Below are 19,061 nucleotides of genomic sequence, written 5' to 3' on the forward strand. Positions count from 1 at the left end.
CCCTCCTTCCCCTCTGGCAACCATAAATTCATTCTCTGTTTCTGTTCTGTAAATAAGTTCATTCATATCATTTCTTTTTAGATTCCACATATACAAAGACACGTAGTATCAAATACATTTCTTCCTTAGCCATTTATTCACTTGTTATCAATCACAGATATGAATTCAAAATCTTGAAGATCTGATTTCAGTGGCAAAAATGCTGCAACTTTAATTATTTTCATAGTGATCCTGATATAAAATCCTGCAGGAGGCAAGACAGGAAATCAGAGTTGGGTTGAATGTCAATTATGCATGCTAATTTCCACTCATATACAAATATCTGATTAAATTCATAGAATGCAGCTGGGTCCACTTTCATCTTTAATGAAAAGAAAATATCACTCAAAGGGTGTGAAAGCAGGGATTGAAAATTTGAAGGGTGTTTTTCTCAAACACTCACAGGAAGTAATTTCTCATATTACTGTTATTTCTGTTTCAGTTGTTTGCTTTTTGGTTTGTGTTTTGTTGTTATTTTTTTTTTTTTTTTCTTTTTGCAGTTGTTGTTTTCTTAGAATGAAAACTCTGAAAAGAGCCCAAGGGAATGTTGTAAAATTTAAATTTTCCTCCCAGCCCCAAAACTAGGGTATATCACTTCCTCACTCTGGTGGCAACAGCTGATATCAGTTTTGGAAATAGTATGTGCATATAATACCAGCTCATAATTGAATTTAGCTACATAAAAAAAAAAGCCCAAATAATATTTGTTTAGAAGATAAGTGTAAGTCACTCAGTCATGTCCAACTGTCTGCAATCCCATGGACTATAGCCCGCCAGGCTCGTCTGTCCATGGAATTCTCCAGGCAAGAATACTGGAGTAGGTAGCCATTCCCTTCTCCAGGGGATCCTCCCCATCCAGGGATCAAACCCGGGTTTCTGGCATTGTGGGCAGATTCTTTACCATCTGAGCCACAGGGAAGTCCATTTAGAAGGTAGAGGTTTGTTTTACTCTCATCTGAGAGGGACCTGGCAGCAGCACAGCAGGCCTATAATGGTGCCTCCATGGTCATCTGAGAATCAGTCTCTTTTAATATTTCCTTCCTCATCTGATCTCAGATCATTCCATTTTCATCCTGAAAAGTACCTCATGATCACAACAGGGCAGCCAGAGTGAAGTCTATCACATCAACATTCCTGCCAAGAAGAAGGAAGAACAAAAGGGCATGCCTCCCAGCTGTCAGTTCCCTTTAAAGAGATTTTTTCTGGAAAGTTACTTACAGCATTTAGTTGACCAGCAGAGGCAAATTTTAAGTTGGAGAGAACAGACATGTGGATACAGGAGGGAAGGGGGCAGGGTGGGATGAAATGAAAGTTTGCTTTGGAGTCGGTCCTTCCTCCCCAGATTCCAGGCAGATTTTTCCCACCATGATTTTGTGTCAGGCTGGGGTTGTCCCAGCTTCTGCCTTTTCACACAAGGGCAGATCAACATCACACCCACACAGGACCCTGTTGCTGTCATCAGAAAGGAATTCGGTGCTGAGCACCACTATGGACCCAACCTTTCGGTCCATTGTCAGCCCAGCCAAGTGTTGCTTCTGGGCACTGGGGCCACTGAAGTCCAGAGGCAGGTGGGATATAGATGCTGGGGTGCCGGGCAGAACCGAACACCCACAGTCTACTTGGAGTTTCATGTCAATTCTCTGTGAATTTGGATGGATAAAAAAGGCCATTAGATTTGACAAAATGTAGACTGCTAGCCTTTAAAAGAGCAATCTCAGCAGAAAAGTAGGGCCAGAAGCCAAATCGCAGTGAATTAAGGAAGGAATGAAAAGCAGAGGAAAGCAGGCAGCTGATAACAACATTCATTTCAGACGTTTGTGGGTGGAAGGAGGAAGCTGTAAGACATAACAGAATCAAGTGACATTTTTGTAAGATAAGGGAGAACCAAACATTTTCGGAGGCAGAAGGAAAAGAGTCTGTGAAAAGGAGATATTGGAGACAAGCCCAAAAGAGCAAAAGAAAGATCTTTGGAAATCAAGATAAGAAAAAACATCAGGGAGACAGGAGTGATCCTTTAAAAAGGAAAGATTCCTTATCCTCTGATTCATTAAAAAAAAGAATGAAGGAATATGTGAAGAAAGAAAATACAATCGGGTGTGTCTGTGTATATGTTAATTGGTTCACGTTAATTGTCTTACACTCAACAAAGTGCTAGGAAAGAATAAGGATTGTGTTGAGTTATACTGGGGGCTTCCATGGGATCAAAAATGTTTATTGTAGGAAAAGCCTATGGAAACAATCTATTAATGTATCCTCCTCATTTGAAGAGACGGGAAACTGTGTATGAGAAATTTTACTGATTTACCGAGATGGGTTGAAAGGAATCTGTCAGGACCTGTTACTATGTGAGAAGAATCCCTGAAGGCCATGGGCCAGATGTGAAACCAGAATGGGCCCGGTTCTGGAAAGAAAGCTGAGGTCGGGGAGATGAAGCCACGGTTGAAGCTGAGGAAGTTCACATTCATTTGTTCTTACTGATAAGGCGTGAGCACTATGGTCCTGCTCTACTTTGTGACCCAAGAAGAGGGGCAAAGAAAGAAGAAGTGATACAGGTTCAGGCTTGGTTCGGTCCATCAGTGAGCAAGAATGATTGGGATGCTAAGTCTGTAGGGAGGGCAGCATAAAGCCACTGGCCATGCATACTGCTTCCATCAGTAAAAGAGAAGCTCTGATGAAACCAACATTTTTATCATCTCAGGTCTCACCCAGTGAATGTGGAGACAGTCTGAACTATGCCATCGACCTTTGTAGACTAATGACATGTGCTTGATTCCTGATTCCACTACTAACTAGCTATGTAACCTGGAGCTAGTTATTCTGATCCTTCATTTCCTCATCCACAAAGGAGAGAAACTACTACTCACCTTGCAAATATATGTTGTGAAAGTTAAATTCTTGAGAACTTAGCACTAAGTACCTAGTAAATACTCAAATGTTGCTACAAATGGTTACATAGGTCTCTTCTAATGAAATATACAATGCACCATACAATATAAGAAGATAGACTCTATCTTGAAGTATCGGATTATTACATAGAAAGAGCTGTGTAATATACAACAATCCTAGATATTCTCTAGGATTCTCTACAATAAATGAGATCATCCTCTCAGCTCGGCTTCCATCATATAGAAAATCAGAAAACTACCAAATGTGGTAGGGAAGAGATACTTTCTGTTAGTGATGCTGAGGGCAATGCCTGGAGGGACCTCAAGGAACCGTAACCCTGTTTTTAAGGCTCGTTGAACACCATCCTCGCCCACTGAGTTTTTGTAGCAGCGAAGCCTCTTCTCAGACAGTTTCTACCTCTCAGGGCATAGTAGGGAGACCACCTTTAATTACCACTGAACCAACCCTTAATGCCTTCCTCCTGATATGTCCATACAGTGTAACAATTTTAGTCTGAGAACTGGGAAGGCAGAACTGGAACAGGAAACCAATAGTCTGCTATGGTCAACTATTTTCATTTTTAAACACCTGAGATAGAAGCAGAGGCACCATTTATTTTCACTCAAAATTACAAAAAGAATCACCTGTTTTTTTTACTTAGGATTTTTGTGGGCCCAGTATTTCTACAAAGATTCTTTTAAAGCATAACTTAGGGCTTCCCTCGTGGCTGAGTGGTAAAGAATCTGGCTGCCAATGTAGGAGACATGGCTTCCATCTCTAGTCCAGGAAGACTCTGCATGCCGTGGAGCAACTAAGCCCAACTTTTGAGCCTGTGTTCTAGAGCCCAGGAATTGCAACCACGGAGCCCATGTGCCGCAACTATTGAAGCCAACGTGCCCAAGAGCCTATGCTCCACAACAAGAGAAGCCACTGCAACAAGAAGCTCATGCTCCACAACTAGAAAGTAGCCCCCACTCACCGCAACTAGAGGAGAGTCTGTGCGTGCAGTAGCAGTGAAGACCCAGCATAGCCAAAAACAAATCAATAAATAATTTTTTAAAAGTATATCTTAGATCTGCAAGGCATCTGGAAATTTTACTGGTTTCTGAGGTAAAATACTATAATCCAAAGTCATCTTAGGAAAAAAAAAAACTCTTAGTTTGAGCAATTAGAAAATGGGTAACATTAATGAAAACCTCTTCACTTCTAATGATTTCAACATATTATAAAGAATAATAATGACTCCTTCCCATTGTATTGGAAATGCATGCGTGCTAACTCAACCTCAGTCATGTCCAACTCTGTGACCCCATGGACTATAGCTCTACAGGCTCCTCTGTCCATGGGATTCTCCAGACAAGAATACTGAAGTGGGTTGCAATTTCCTCCTTCAGGGGCTCTTCCTGACCCAGGGATAAAACCCATGTCTCTTATGTCTCCTGCATTGGCAAGCAGGTTCTTTACCACTAGCTTCATGAAACTAAAAATAAAGTCTGAAAACTGTAGATTATAGACACAATTATGTTGGAACTATTTTATACTTTTGACTCAACTCTTACACTTCTCAGGCTTTAAAAATGCTATGGAAAGTTTAGATCATCATTTTAAAAGAACAGACTATATGGTGCACAATGTGGTGAGTGAATAGTTGGATCACACTTAATCCCATGTAACATTATTATGAAAAATTATACCATCTTCCTGGGATTGTACCATAAAGGAGTCTGTATCTGCTTTGCTGAATAAATGCAGCTCTGGATTATAAAAAACTGTGTATACAGTAGCAGTAAGGAGAAGGATCAACATCGTGAACTACAGAGTCAGAATATAACTTCCTACCTAAATGGTTTGGGGACAAATTGATTAACCTCTGTGCTTCAGTTTTCTCTTCCATAGAATGAAGATAATGATAGAACTTAGCCCTTAAAGATATAAGGGATTAATGAATTAATGGACATATGGTGTCCATCTAAACCCTGGGTTAAGCACTAGACATCCATTAGTTCAGTAATCCTCATAATAATCAGTGAAGTAAAATGATCATTATCCCCATTTTACAGAGGAAGAAACTGAGGCACAGAGAGGTCAAATACCTTGCCAAAGTTTGTTCAGATGGTATTGGAAAAGCCAATACTTGAACTGAGATCTCTCCAACGACAAAGCTGAACTCTTGACCATCAAAACCATTAACTGTAAGGAAAGCACTGAATTCCAGGAACAAGGCTGAAATTCATCCTGAGAACTGGATAACTGGAGCAACCCCAGCAGCAAGTATGGCCTCTTGTAGATTCTCTAAGCATTAGATGGAATCCCTCTGAAGAGCATCATTGGCTCTGAGGACTCTGAAGTTGTTCTCACAGTCAAAAGAGTGGAGATACAGAGGCTCAGAACCGAGGAGGGTGCAGGAAGACAAGGAAAGTGACGGTGTGCATGCTATGCCTGCTAAGTGGCTTCAGTTGTGTCCGGCTCTTTGACCCCATGGACTGTAGCATGCCAGGCTCCTCTGTCCATGGAATTTCCCAGGCAAGAACACTGGAGTGGGTTGCCACACCCCCCTCCAGGAGATCTTCCTGACCCAGGGATCGAACACACATCTCTTATGTCTCCTGCACTGGCATGCAGGTTCTTTACCATTTCACTGAGACCATCAAGAGAGGTCAGGAGGTCCATGACATGGGATCCTCCCCATCCCCTGGCCCTGAGTGGAGCAGAGGGGATCCGTTGCACACCCCTGAAGTCCAGGCAGGTCCCAGGCTCCGCATCTTCTTCACTCAAAGGTTCATTAGTTACAAAGGCTGTTGCACTTGGTACCACAGCCAGTTCCTCACACAGACCATCCTGGGACCTTCTTAGAGCTGGACAACAGCATCAGCAGTCTCATTTGGTCTCCTATTCAAGAAAGTGGAATTTAGGTGGAATTGATTCCGTGTACTAATTCAGTCGAGTGGATCACAGCATCTGCCACATTTCACTAGGCAAAACTTTCAAATACATCCCTCAGACAAATCAAGAAGCCTGTGAAAACCCCATTTCACTTACAGACAAGCAGACTTCCATATAGCAAAATCCTTCCCCTCAAATTCCACACATACGTCCGGGCAGAGAAATGCCTGTCTTTCTCTTGGGTTCTCCTGAGCTCTATAAAATCTATATATCCACATACAACTCCATCTATGATAAGGGGCTGAGAGGTTTACTGAGGTTGCATGACTGTCCGCAGATGGTGGGAGCAGTGTCCACGATGAACAGGGCTCCAGACATTGCCATTTGATTCCATTTCTGATGAGCCAGCTCCTCAGTGGGAAGTGGCTGGCAGTGGACAGACATGCAGATCTGTATGCCCCTGGAGTGATGCCTGGCTGCCTAAGATGGGGCTTGGAGCACGGCTGCTCTGCCATCTGCTGCCTTTCAGCAGGTGTTCTTGGGATCTCTATTTTCAATACATGAGATCTGGAGATGGACATCCCACTATCGGGTTGTATTGTCTACCAGCAAGCTGGATTTAAGGGTGTATTGGCAGGCATGTCTCTCCTGAGATACTGAGGGTACCCACCCTTGACCCTGAGAAGCACGAAAAGAGTCATAATGCTCCGGTAAGCTAGAGGGTAGGTTCAAAAATGTGTCCTGAGAACCAGAGGTCTGAGTTGTTAGAGAGTGAAGTCAACAGCTCAAGAACAGGGACAGAAGATGGAAGAGGCAAGCCTGAGGCCAGTCTGAATTGACACAGACAGAGGGCTGCTGCCCAACTGCAGCTTTCACTCCAGTTCCCTGGGCCTGGCTCCATGTAGAGAGTCAGGTACGGAAGAGGCAGAGGCGGACGTGACCTGGAGTAAGTCCCCTTTTATGCTCACCCAAGACCCTACCCCTCACATTCTGACAGTATCACAAAACAACTCTTTAGCTCCAAACTACATGTATAGGTTCATCTCATACCTTTACAAACTGACTTTTAGCTCTATGTTTAGGATTGTAAAGTGAGTAAATAATAGAAGATATATTTTTAATAGAAACATTTTTCTTCAAATTACCTCATAACACTCAGGTACTATGACACTAGTAAACTATTTACATGATACCATTGAAGAATTGCTTCCCAGATGGCACTAGTAAAGAATCCGCCTGCCGATGCTGGAGACATAAGAGATGCAGGTTCACTCTCTGGGTTGGGAAGATCCCCTGGAGGAGGGCATGGCAACCCACTCCAGTATCCTTGCCTGGAGAATCTCATGGACAGAGGAACCTGTCGAGCTACTGTCTACGGGGTTGCCAAGAGTCGGACAAGACTGAAGTGACTGAGTACGAAGCATGCACAGTGAAGAATTATTAAGCTTGGCAGGGACACTTAGAAAAGTCCCAGATATGAGCTACTGAAATAAGTTTATATGTTTGCCGTGTTTGAACAGCGCTGTTGTTCCTCTGTGACTTGACTCCAGAAATGCACCGAGAACAATGCTCTTTGCAAGTCAGAGTAACTTGTGTGTCCTCTGTATATTGCTGAGCTGGCTTGTACGGACCATCTGCATCACAAAAGCATGTCATTAAAAAGCTTATCTTTCCTTGGTAGAAGCCAGCAAACCATTTGTTTTCCATTTTGACTGTCTACACGAGTGCTTCTCCTATACATAAGGGCAATAAATCCCCAAAGCCCAGAGTAATGTGATGCTGTTGCCGTTGTGCATTTTTATGGTCATTGTAGAGAAAACAACTTATTTCCATATTCATTGATTCATTTGAAGCCCAGGGTGCCAGTGGGACTCTTAGGAGAGGGAACCAAATGTCTTCAAATAATTTCAGGCTTCATTTGGCATAGGACACGTCCATAAACAGGCATCACAAATTCCGGATTCCTGAAGGATAAGTCTGAGCAGCTTGATTAAAAAACAAATAGGTTAGGAATTACTGGGATTACAAGGAAATTCTCTCCATAGTTATCAAATAAATAAGAAGCCAGGCCCTCTTCCCCTGAGGAACCTAAGTTCCTAGACTTCTGTTCTGCTGGGTACACAGGAGAAAACAGATGGACATGGGTGACAGTTGTGCAAAAATGCCCTCCTGGGAGCCCTGGAGAAAGAAATGTGTCTGCACAACTCTGTGTGGTGAGACTGTCCACCTGCAACCTGTTCTTCAGCCTCAGAGCCTTTTAATAACTCCTTAGGAAGGAGGGAAATGTCCGTGTCCAGCCCAATGCGAAGAGTGAGGCACTGCGCAAAGGTGAGCCTTCACCCCTCCTAAAGGAGAGAGTCAGAAGGTTTCCAAGTGATTAACCACCTGCCACATTTCTGGACCTTCTGTCACCTGTCACAACAAGAGGGAAAGCTGCATTCAGACCGCAGTCAGGTTTGGAGTACCACCATTCCTTGTGAAAACCACTGGTCACTTCTATAAAGTGACTGGAAAATTCGTATTCCATCATGTTATTTCTCCTCTCCCCAGTGAAGGAAGTGGCACGTATTCAGGAACACCTGTAGCTATTTTTCATGTACTTCAAATGTTTGCATGAGTGCTAAGGTACTTCAGTGGTGTCTGACTCTTTGCGACCCCACGGACTGTAGTCCACCAGGCTCCTCTGTCCATGGGATTCTCCAGACAAGAATACGGGAGTGGGTTGCCATTCCCCACCTCCAGAGGATCTTCCCAACCCAGAGATCGAATCTGTGTCTCCTATGTCTCCTGCATTGGCAGGTGGAGTCTGCCACAGAGCCATGTGTGAGGCCCTTACCCAGCCCAGTGGTCAGTAATGCAGAGCTCCTTGTCCTTGACCTGTCAGAGGCCCTGGCCACGGCTGATTGCCCTGGCTTTCATGTATCACTCCATCCCTTGGGCCAGCCCTTTTCAGTCCCTTTTGCTGCTTCTTTGGCATATCTCCAACCTGTAAATGTAATAATGTTGCAGGACTTATCCCTGAACCTCTTCTCTGCCTTCACTCACTTCCTTAGTGATCTAATCCAGTCACGTGGCTTTAAACACCATCTGTAGACACACAGATGACCTCCAGATTTATTACTGCTCTTTGCCTGAGCAGTTACTCAGGGCTGGGTTTTCAGCTAACAGTCTTTACAGATGAGGTAACTTCTCCCCCATCCCACCTTTGACAAAGAGTAGGCTTACTTCCTCTTACTAGAAAAGTAACTCAAAAAATCACTACAGAAACTTTTAAAATATTTCAGTATGATGGGTTTTTGGAGGTAAAATTACTGGGTGAAAGAGTTTATATAGTGTTTGCCAACTTCTTCCAAATGTAGTATGTGAGAATGTCAGTCTGATCATCTTTGTTAACACAAACCCACAAAAATTTTTAAAAGTGTTATAAAATATGGTGACAACATAGCTTTCTTGTAGTCTTCATGTGATTTAATTTATGTCTGATGTATGACATCATTCCACAGTTTATTAGTCTTATTTCTTTCTATATGGCTTAGATATTTATGTTCTTTGCAAATTTTTCTATTGTTTGCCCTTTTTAAACTTAGAGGAATGACTTACTTTTTAAAAAGCAACTTAAGGGACTTCCTTGTTGGTCCAGTGGCTAGGACTCAGTGCTCCCAATGCACGGGGCCTGGTTTCGGTCCCTGGTCAGGGAACTAGATCTTACATGCCCCAACTAAGATCTGACACAGTCAAATTAATAAATAAAAATATTTTTTAAAAAGTAACTCAGGATTCCTCTCCTGCAATACGACCATCTTTGTATGCAGGGGGCCATCATGGCCCAAGGGATGTGGGGAGTACAGCAAAGAGACATGAAGTTCATTCTGGCTTCTGTACCCTGAGTAGTCAAGTCCTTAGTCTCTGGCCCAGCATCCGTGAAAAAGTAACAGGCTAATTTGTTAGATTGTACATAGAGTAAAATCCCAAGCCCTACACATTCTTTTTTTTTTTTTAAGCCCTGCACATTCTTGACATTAGGTAGCTATGGTTTCTTTTATAAGTAACTTAACACCTTAACCCAAATAAATTACATGCAGATGCTTTCTACTCACAAATGTTCAACTTAATGACATCTGTAGGGACACAGAAGCTAAGAGCTAAGCCTGCCAGCCTCTGCCTGCCTCCCATGGGAGGGACTTGGGCCTAAACCTTTATAAAGTCATTTTGGACTTGAGGAAAACTTTGGACTAACAAAGAGCCATTTAGAACCTGTTTGGTAAATAGAGAAACTTCCCTCATTCCTTACAAATTCTCTTAAGCTTTAGGGCTTAAATGTTGGCATGAGTGCTGGGAAATTTGGGACAGTATCTGGGACTTATTTTTGTTCAAAAATCCTTTTGGCTTCCCTCAAACCTCCCAATTCTCTCCTAAGGCTGGTACTGAACAAGTTTTTCTCTCTGCATTCCCTAAATGAATTTTTCTCACCATCCACTACCCTGAAAAGTGATCCCTTAAGACACTCAGGGGCTTCCGCAGCGGCTCAGCAGTGAAAAATCAGCCTGTCATGCAGGAGACTCGGGTTCGACCCCTGCGTGGGGAAGATCCCCCGGAAAAGGGCATGACAACCCACTGCAATATTCTTGCCTGGAGAATCCCGTGGACAGAGGAGTCTGGTGGGCTACAGTCCATGGGGTTTCAAAGAGTCGGACACGACTGAAGAGACTGAGCACATTCACAAGACACTCAGGCTTGTAGAGATTTTCATTTCTTTGACTTATTCTTACCAAGACCCACAATTAGCAGGACACACAGACCATGGTTGGTTGTCCTGCATGAGTGAAATCTAATCCTGTCAATCCTTATACAAGCCCGCCAGGCTCCATGGGATTTCCCAGCAAGAATACTGGAGGGAGTTGCCATATCTTTCGTCAAGGGATCTTTTTGACCTAGGGATCTAACCCATATTTCTTGTGTCTCCTGCACTGGCAGATGGATTCTTTACCACTAGCTTCCCCTGGGAAGCCCTACAAGATTTGCAGGCCAAACAAATCAATCTCCTATACAAAAACCTACTTGCAAAAGCTAATCAGTCCCTTCACACACAGACAAAGGTGCTGGAATCTCGTCTTAGGCCATTTGCATCCATTTAATATATTGAAAAAGATGGAATTTATGCAGTCAGAATTTATAATATGAAGGAGAAAATCATTTGAATGTTATAACCATAAAGATGTATGTCTTTTACAGAAGAGAAAAGAGATGTCTTTAAAATGAATGACTCTTTCAAAACTTTTTTTGAAGCAGAAATAATCAGGATTATTATCCTGATGTTGTTTATTTTGTGTCTTTGCTATTGGCAAGAATGCATTTTATTCCATTTCTTAGAGATAAGCAGAAAGCCATGGGGACTATTTCAACTCATATTCTGGGAAACCAAGAACTACACAACAGTCAGCCATCTACAAATCAGTGATTAACATGATGTCTAGACATGTTCTCATGAGAATAACATTATTAATGAAACAGCAGTTTGGTTAATCATGAGAGCAAAAGTAATTTGGGGAGTAAATAATTTATTAGTATGCCAATCAATAAAGCAAAAGTAAAAGGATATGTTTTAATTAATTCATTTGTTATAATATTGAGATTATGACTGGCAAATTCTGTTTGAAGACCTGGACAGTAATCTAATATTTCCAATATGGCAGGTCTTTATCTTTCTGTTTCCAGCTAATGGTATTGCATATTTTAATTACCCAAAATTTCTTTTGTTTCATCTATCAGGATATAAATAAGATCCATCAACAAACAATTGGATCTGCAAATTTTCTGTTGCTATGCTATGCGTTTCTCTGTTCCTTGAAAACTGGGTGTTCTCACATTTTATTAACAAAAAAAATTTCACTAACTAAGGAAGGATAGTGTAATGCCAGTGTAACTAAGAACTTGATCTTATTTTCTGTTACTTGAAAGACTCATTTGGAAAAAGAGAAATAAATATATTGACCAATAATCTTGAGTACATAGACAATCTTTTCAGAAACACCATTAACCCAATAATTTAAAAATAATCCATGGTCCTAAAATGTGGGGAAGAAGTACAAGATAAATAAGACTTAAATAAAAACATATTTTTTGAAAATTTTATTTGAAAAATTATTCAATTGAGTTTGCTTCTTTTGTCTTTATAAAAGTACACCTATGGACTTCCCTGGTGGTACAGTGGATAAGAATCCACCTGCCAATGCAAGGGACATGGGTTCGATCCCTGGTCAGGAAGATTCACATGCCTGACTGCAAGTAGGCCAATATACCGTGACGACAGAAGCCCACACACACTAGAGCCTGCACGCTGTAGCTACTGAGCCTACACACTACGACTGCTGAAGCCCGTGAGCATAGAGCCCGTGTTCTGCAGCAAGAGGAGCCGCCAGATGAGAAGCCCACACTCCACAACTAAGAGTGATCCCCACTCGCTACAGCTAGAGAAAGCCCCATGGCAACAGCGAAGACCCAGTGAGAACAAAAATCAATCAATAAATAACTTTTTTAAAAAGCACATCTGTGATCACCTTCTTATGTAGTCCTACTAACTGCTCAATGTCTCATCCTAACCCCAAGTTCAGTTCAGTTCAGTTCAGTCGCTCAGTCGTGTCCAACTCTCTGTGACCCCATGAATCGCAGCATGCCAGGCCTCCCTGTCCATCACCAACTCCTGGAGTTTACTCAAACTCATGTCCATCGAGTCCATGGTGCCATCCAGCCATCTCATCCTCTGTCATCCCCTTCTCCTGCCCCCAATCCCTCCCAGCATCAGGGTCTTTTCAAATGAGTCAGCTCTTCGCATGAGGTGGCCAAAGTACTGGAGTTTCAGCTTCAGCATCAGTCCTTCCAATGAATACCCAGGACTGATCTCCTTTAGGATGGACTGGTTGGATCTCCTTGCAGTCCAAGGGACTCTCAAGAGTCTTCTCCAACACCACAGTTCAAAAGCATCAATTCTTCGGCGCTCAGCTTTCTTCACAGTCCAACTCTCACATCCATACATGATCACTGGAAAAACCATAGCCTTGACCAAACGGACCTTTGTTGGCAAAGTAATGTCTCTGCTTTTTAATATGCTATCTAGGTTGGTCATAACTTTCCTTCCAAGAGTAAGCATATTTTAATTTCATGGCTGCAATCACCATCTGCAGTGATTTTGGAGCCCAAAAAAATGAAGTCTGACACTGTTTCCACTGTCTCCCCATCTATTTCCCATGAGGTGATGGGACCAGATGCCATGATCTTAGTTTTCTGAATGTTGAACTTTAAGCCAACATTTTCACTCTCCTCTTTCACTTTCATCAAGAGGCTTTTTAGTTCCTCTTCATTTTCTGCCATAAGGGTGGTGTCATCTGCATATCTGAGGTTATTGATATTTCTCCTGGCAATCTTGATTCCAGCTTGTGCTTCCTCCAGCCCAGTGTTTCTCATGATGTACTCTGCATAGAAGTTAAATAAGCAGGGTGACAATATACAGCCTTGACGTACTCCTTTTCCTATTTGGAACCAGTCTGTTGTTCCATGTCCAGTTCTAACTGTTGCTTCCTGACCTGCATATAGGTTTCTCAAGAGGAAGGTCAGGTGGTCTGGTATTCCCATCTCTTTCAGAATTTTCCACAGTTTATTGTGATCCACACAGCCGAAGGCTTTGGCGTAGTCAATAAAGCAGAAATAGATGTTTTTGTGGAACTCTCTTGCTTTTTTGATGACCCAGTGGATATTGGCAATTTGATCTCTGGTTCCTCTGCCTTTTCTAAAACCAGCTTGAACATCTGGAAGTTTACGGTTCACGTATTGCTGAAGCCTGACTTGGAGAATTTTGAGCATTACTTTACTAGCGTGTGAGATGAGTGCAGTAGTCTGAGCATTCTTTGGGATTGCCTTTTTTAGGGATTGAGATGAAAACTGACCTTTTCCAGTTCTTTGGCCACTGCTGAGTTTTCCAAATTTGCTGGCATATTGAGTTAAGCACTTTCACAGCATCATCTTTCAGGATTTGAAATAGCTCAACTGGAATTCCATCACATCCACTAGCTTTGTTCGTAGTGGTGCTTTTTAAGGTCCACTTGACTTCACATTCCAGGATGTCTGGCTCTAGGTCAGTGATCACACCATTGTGATTATCTGGGTCGTGAAGTTCTTTTTTGTACAGTTCTTCTGTGTATTCTTGCCACCTCTTCTTAATATCTTCTGCTTCTGTTAGGTCCATACCATTTCTGTCCTTTATTGAGCCCATCTTTGCCTGAAATGTTCCCTTGATATCTCTAATCTTCTTGAAGAGATCTCTAGTCTTTCCCATTCTATTGTTTTCCTCTATTTCTTTGCACTGATCACTGAGGAAGGCTTTCTTATCTCTCCTGGCTATTCTTTGGAACTCTGCATTCAAATGGGAATATCTTTCCTTTTCTCCTTTGCTTTTTGCTTCTCTTCTTTTCACAGCTATTTGTAAGGCCTCCTCAGACAACCATTTTGCCTTTTTGCATTTCTTTTCCTTGGGGATGGTCTTTATCCCTGTCTCCTGTACAATGTCACAAACCTCCGTCCATAGTTCATCAGGCTCTCTGTCTATCAGATCTAGTTCCTTAAATCTCTTTCTCATTTCCACTGTATAGTCATAAGGGATTTGATTTAGGTCATACCTGAATGGTCTAGTGGTTTTCCCTACTTTCTTCAGTTTAAGTCTGAATTTGGCAATAAGGAGTTCATGATCTGAGTCACAGTCAGCTCCTGGTCTTGTTTTTGCTGACTGTATAGAGCTTCTCTGTCTTTGGCTGCAAAGAATATAATCAATCTGATTTCGGTGTTGGCCATCTGGTGATGTCCATGTGTAGAGTCTTCTCTTGTGTTGTTGGAAGAGGGTGTTTGCTATGACCAGTGCATTCTCTTGGCAAAACTCTATTAGCCTTTGCCCTGCTTCATTCTGTACTCCAAGACCAAATTTGCCTGTTACTCCAGGTGTTTCTTGACTTCCTACTTTTGCATTCCAGTCCCCTATAATGAAAAGGATATCTTTTTTGGGTGTTAGTTCTAAAAGGTCCTGTAGCTCTTCATAGAACCATTCAACTTCAGCATTACTGGTTGGGGCATAGGCTTGGATTACCGTGATACTGAATGGTTTGCCTTTGAAACGAACAGAGATCATTCTGTCGTTTTTGAGATTGCATCCAAGTACTGCATTTTGGACTCTCTTGTTGACCATGATGGCTACTCCATTTCTTCTAAGGAATTCCTGCCCACAGTAGTAGATATAATGGTCATCTGAGTTAAATTCACCCATTCCAGTCCATCTTAGTTCGCTGATTCCTAGAATGTCAACATTCACTCTTGCCATCTCCTGTTTGACCACTTCCAATTTGCCTTGATTCATGGACCTAACATTCCAGGTTCCTATGCAATAGTGATCTTTACAGCATCAGACCTTGCTTCTATCACCAGTCCCATCCACAACTGGGTGTTGTTTTTGCTTTGGCTCTATCCCTTCATTCTTTCTGGAGTTATTTCTCCTCTGATCTCCAGGAGCATATTGGGCACCTACCGACCTGGGGAGTTCATCTTTCAGTATCCTATCATTTTGCCTTCTCATACTGTTCATGGGGTTCTCAAGGCAAGAATACAGACGTGGTTTGCCATTCCCTTCTCCAGTGGACCACCTTCTGTCAGACCTCTCCACCATGACCCGTCCATCTTGGGTGGCCCCACATGGCATGGCTTAGTTTCATTGAGTTAGACAAGGCTGCGGTCCTGTGATCAGATTGGCTAGTTTTCTGTGATTATGGTTTTAGTGTGTCTGCCCTCTGATGCCCTCTCGCAACACCTGCTGTCTTACTTGGGTTTCTCTTACCTCAGAAGTGGGGTATCTCTTCACCTCTCCCTAAATTTCACCTTACTCAGATGATGGAATCAGGACTACCTAGCCTGCAGTTTAATAGCTTGCTGTATTTTCCAGGTGTCTTGTAACAGCTGGAAGGCAAACCAGCGGAGGTGGGATAGACTTCATTTTAAGTTAAAATTTCTCTATCGGGATGGGATTTTTTTCAACCCTGTCAGATTAGCTCTGCATATTGATATGTGAAAACAGTGTTTCAGCATTGAGCTCACCGAGTTTACTCTCATGGGCCCTTCTAGTCAATTCTCTGGCCTTCCTTCCAGGAAATGCCAGTGAACCAACTAGTAAATACCGATGGATCCAGCATGCCAAATGGAATGAGCTAATGCTAAAACAAAAAACAAAATATGTTCCCTGTCAAAGAGGCTAATAATAGGCTAATATAGACATCATTGTCATCTCAAAAGATATCAATGAAGATAAAACAATAATTTATCTTACTTCAAATCAACATAAATGTGTAAGTAGAAGTGTTGCTGCTGCTGCTGCTGCTGCTAAGTCACTTCAGTCGCTTCCGACCCTGTGTGACCCCATAGACAGCTGCCCACTAGGCTCCCCAGTCCCTGGGATTCTCCAGGCAAGAACACTGGAGTGGGTTGCCATTTCCTTCTCCAATGCATGAAAGTGAAAAGTGAAAGTGAAGTCACTCAGTCGTGTCCGACTCCCAGCGACCCCATGGACTGCAGCCTACCAGGCTCCTCCGTCCATGGGGTTTTCCAGGCAAGAGTACTGGAGTGGGTTACCATTGCCTTCTCCTAGTAGAAGTGTTAGATTTTTTGTAAATATATATAGTCTGTTAGGAAAGTAGAAAAGTAATATTCATTGTAGCACTGAGCTATCATGAAAGCCTTAACTTTATACTAGAAAAGTCCTACAGCACTCAATCAAAACATTTTGCTTATCTTTCACCTACATAAATGGAAAAATAATGATTTGTGAGATTTAATTTCCCTGAGTTCACTGTTGTGGGAAAAATTATTGGATTACCTAAGCTATCAAGCAACTATGGACTAACTATTCAATATGCAACTGCCAAGGTAAACGTTGATCTGTAACCAAAGTAACAAAACTAGTTCAGAAATGTTTTTATTGTAACATGATTCATCCAGGCTTCTACTAGCCTTCTCCTTGCCAAGTGAGTAGAAGAGACCAGAGTATCGGGCATCCTGGTCACGCTGCACAAGAAGAGACTTGATTTGTCCGGCTGTCACTTTCTCTAGCTCTTTAGTGTTCAAAGGAAATGTGATCTGCCTACTTATATCACTAGGACTCATGTCACCTGAACTCATTGAACTGCTCTTCAAGCTAATGGGCCATATTCAAAGTCAATTCCCCACAGTAGGGCATGTTCATCCAAAGAGCTACATCAAGGAATCCAAAGTAGAACATGTGTATTGAAAGGAGTGAACAAGATAACACCTGGGAACGTTAAGGAGAAAATATTACTTCTGTTTCTATTTATGTATTTATTTATTTTCTAAAAACTGAAGAAAAATGAGCCTTTAACAATGTCCCTGTTTCTTTGTAAGAAAATGGCTTCAGCCTCTGAAACGTTCCCTGAGTTCCAAAGGGCAGATTAAAATAGTTACTAATTAGGGAAAGGAGGAGATGCAGAAACAAAGGAGGAACAATCAAGAAAGGAGAACAATATACCAATGTTTGCACCTTCCCAGGTGGCTTAGCAGTAAAGAATCTGCCTGCAATGCAGGAGACCCGGGTTTGATCCCTAGGTCAGGAAGATCCCCTGGAGGAAGGCATTGCAACCCACTCCAGTATTCTTGCCTGAAGTATCCCATGGACAGAAGAGCCTGGTGGGCTACAGTCCATAGAGGTCACAAAGGGTTGCACACGACCGAAGTGACTGAGCAGCAGTAGCATACCTGGTGTTTGCAGCTGGCCATTTATAATTAACAAGACAATTTAACATTTAATTAGAATTTACACTCTCAGAGCATTTTCCATAATTAAATAAATGATTGGTATTTAATTTACAATGAACATATTTTGATTCCCCTTGTGGTGATTAAACATTAAAATAGTTGTAGTAATAATGAAAGGTGCTACTAATTGCTCTACAAATAGTCAAAACTTAAATATGTATGTTCTGAATAATCTGTGGTGGTTTTAAAATATAAGAACTGTAAATACCAAATCAAAATCTAGAGGAAATATCTGTAATTTGTTTGTAAGTAAAATATATCTATAATTTTTCCCATTTCTGTGTACTACTTTAAGAAAATCATTCAGTTCAGTTCAGTCACTCAATCGTGTCCGACTCTTTGCGACCCCATGAATCGCAGCACACCAGGCCTCCCCGTCCATCACAAAGTCCCAGAGCTTATTCAAAGAGATGTCCATCAAGTCGGTGATGCCATCCAGCCATCTCATCCTCTGTCGTCCCCTTCTCCTCCTGCCCGCAATCCCTCCCAGCATCAGAGTCTTTTCCAATGAGTCAACTCTTTGCATCAGGTGGCCAAAGTACTGGAGTTTCAACTTCAACATCAGTCCTTCCAATGAACACCTAAGACTGATCTCCTTTAGGATGGACTGGTTGGATCTCCTTGAAGTCCAAGGGACTCTCAAGAGAAAGTCATTAAACCTAAGTAAAAATGAAAAGGGTTCTTTAAAAATCATAGCTATTATTTTAAAATATTTAAATAGTATATAAGTTTTTTTTTCTAAATGTTACAAATTCTTAGATGATACTACTATATATTCTTTACTGATTATACAGGCTCTTTAATTATGGACTTTTGTCCTAGATTTTCAAGATTTTTTTTTTCTTCTTTGCAGTTGGTTGGTTTTGTGTATGCCTGTTATGTGATCAGTATTTTCATGGAAGAAGAGGATACCTGTAAGTATCATTTTATCTGCTTCTGGGTTTATTTTGCATGAGATTACCTTCCCAAACTAATCATTACAGGATCATGAAATTTTTTATATTTGGAATTTTAAATGATTAAAATCAGCAGAGTAAAGTTACAATCAAACATTTACAAACTATCCTGCACATAAATAAGATGGCACTAAGTATGAAAACTCTCAGTCCCAGTCATGCAAAGAGAATGCAGAGAGACAGGGATGCCTACGGATTGCTGTTGTATCATTTTAGTAACTTTTCATCAGACACCTAAATGTCTTTTGGAGTAGAAAATTAGGGTTGCTTTATCTATCACCAGTTATAAGTATGCTGCCTGCAGAATTTTGAAATCTGACTAACAGCAATAACATCAATAGTATAATACAGTGTATCAAGAACTACATATGTATATAAACTCCATAAAGGAAACAAAAATGACAACCTTCAATGTAAGATGTAAAGAGAGAGACATGCTGA

The 19,061-nt window shown here is 41.7% G+C and overlaps 1 protein-coding gene across 1 annotated transcript in view; it reads left to right on the top strand.

The window, feature by feature from the left end:
- NKAIN3 (sodium/potassium transporting ATPase interacting 3) overlaps nt 1-19,061 on the top strand; it is a 359,994-nt gene that overhangs the window by 306,918 nt on the left and 34,015 nt on the right. The window contains exon 7 of the mRNA XM_061122751.1: nt 18,518-18,578. Within this exon, the coding sequence (XP_060978734.1) occupies nt 18,518-18,578 (61 nt within the window). The remainder of the gene's footprint in view (nt 1-18,517; nt 18,579-19,061) is intronic.

Source organism: Dama dama, chromosome 21, assembly GCF_033118175.1.
Source record: "Dama dama isolate Ldn47 chromosome 21, ASM3311817v1, whole genome shotgun sequence".
Lineage (NCBI taxonomy): Eukaryota > Metazoa > Chordata > Mammalia > Artiodactyla > Cervidae > Dama > Dama dama.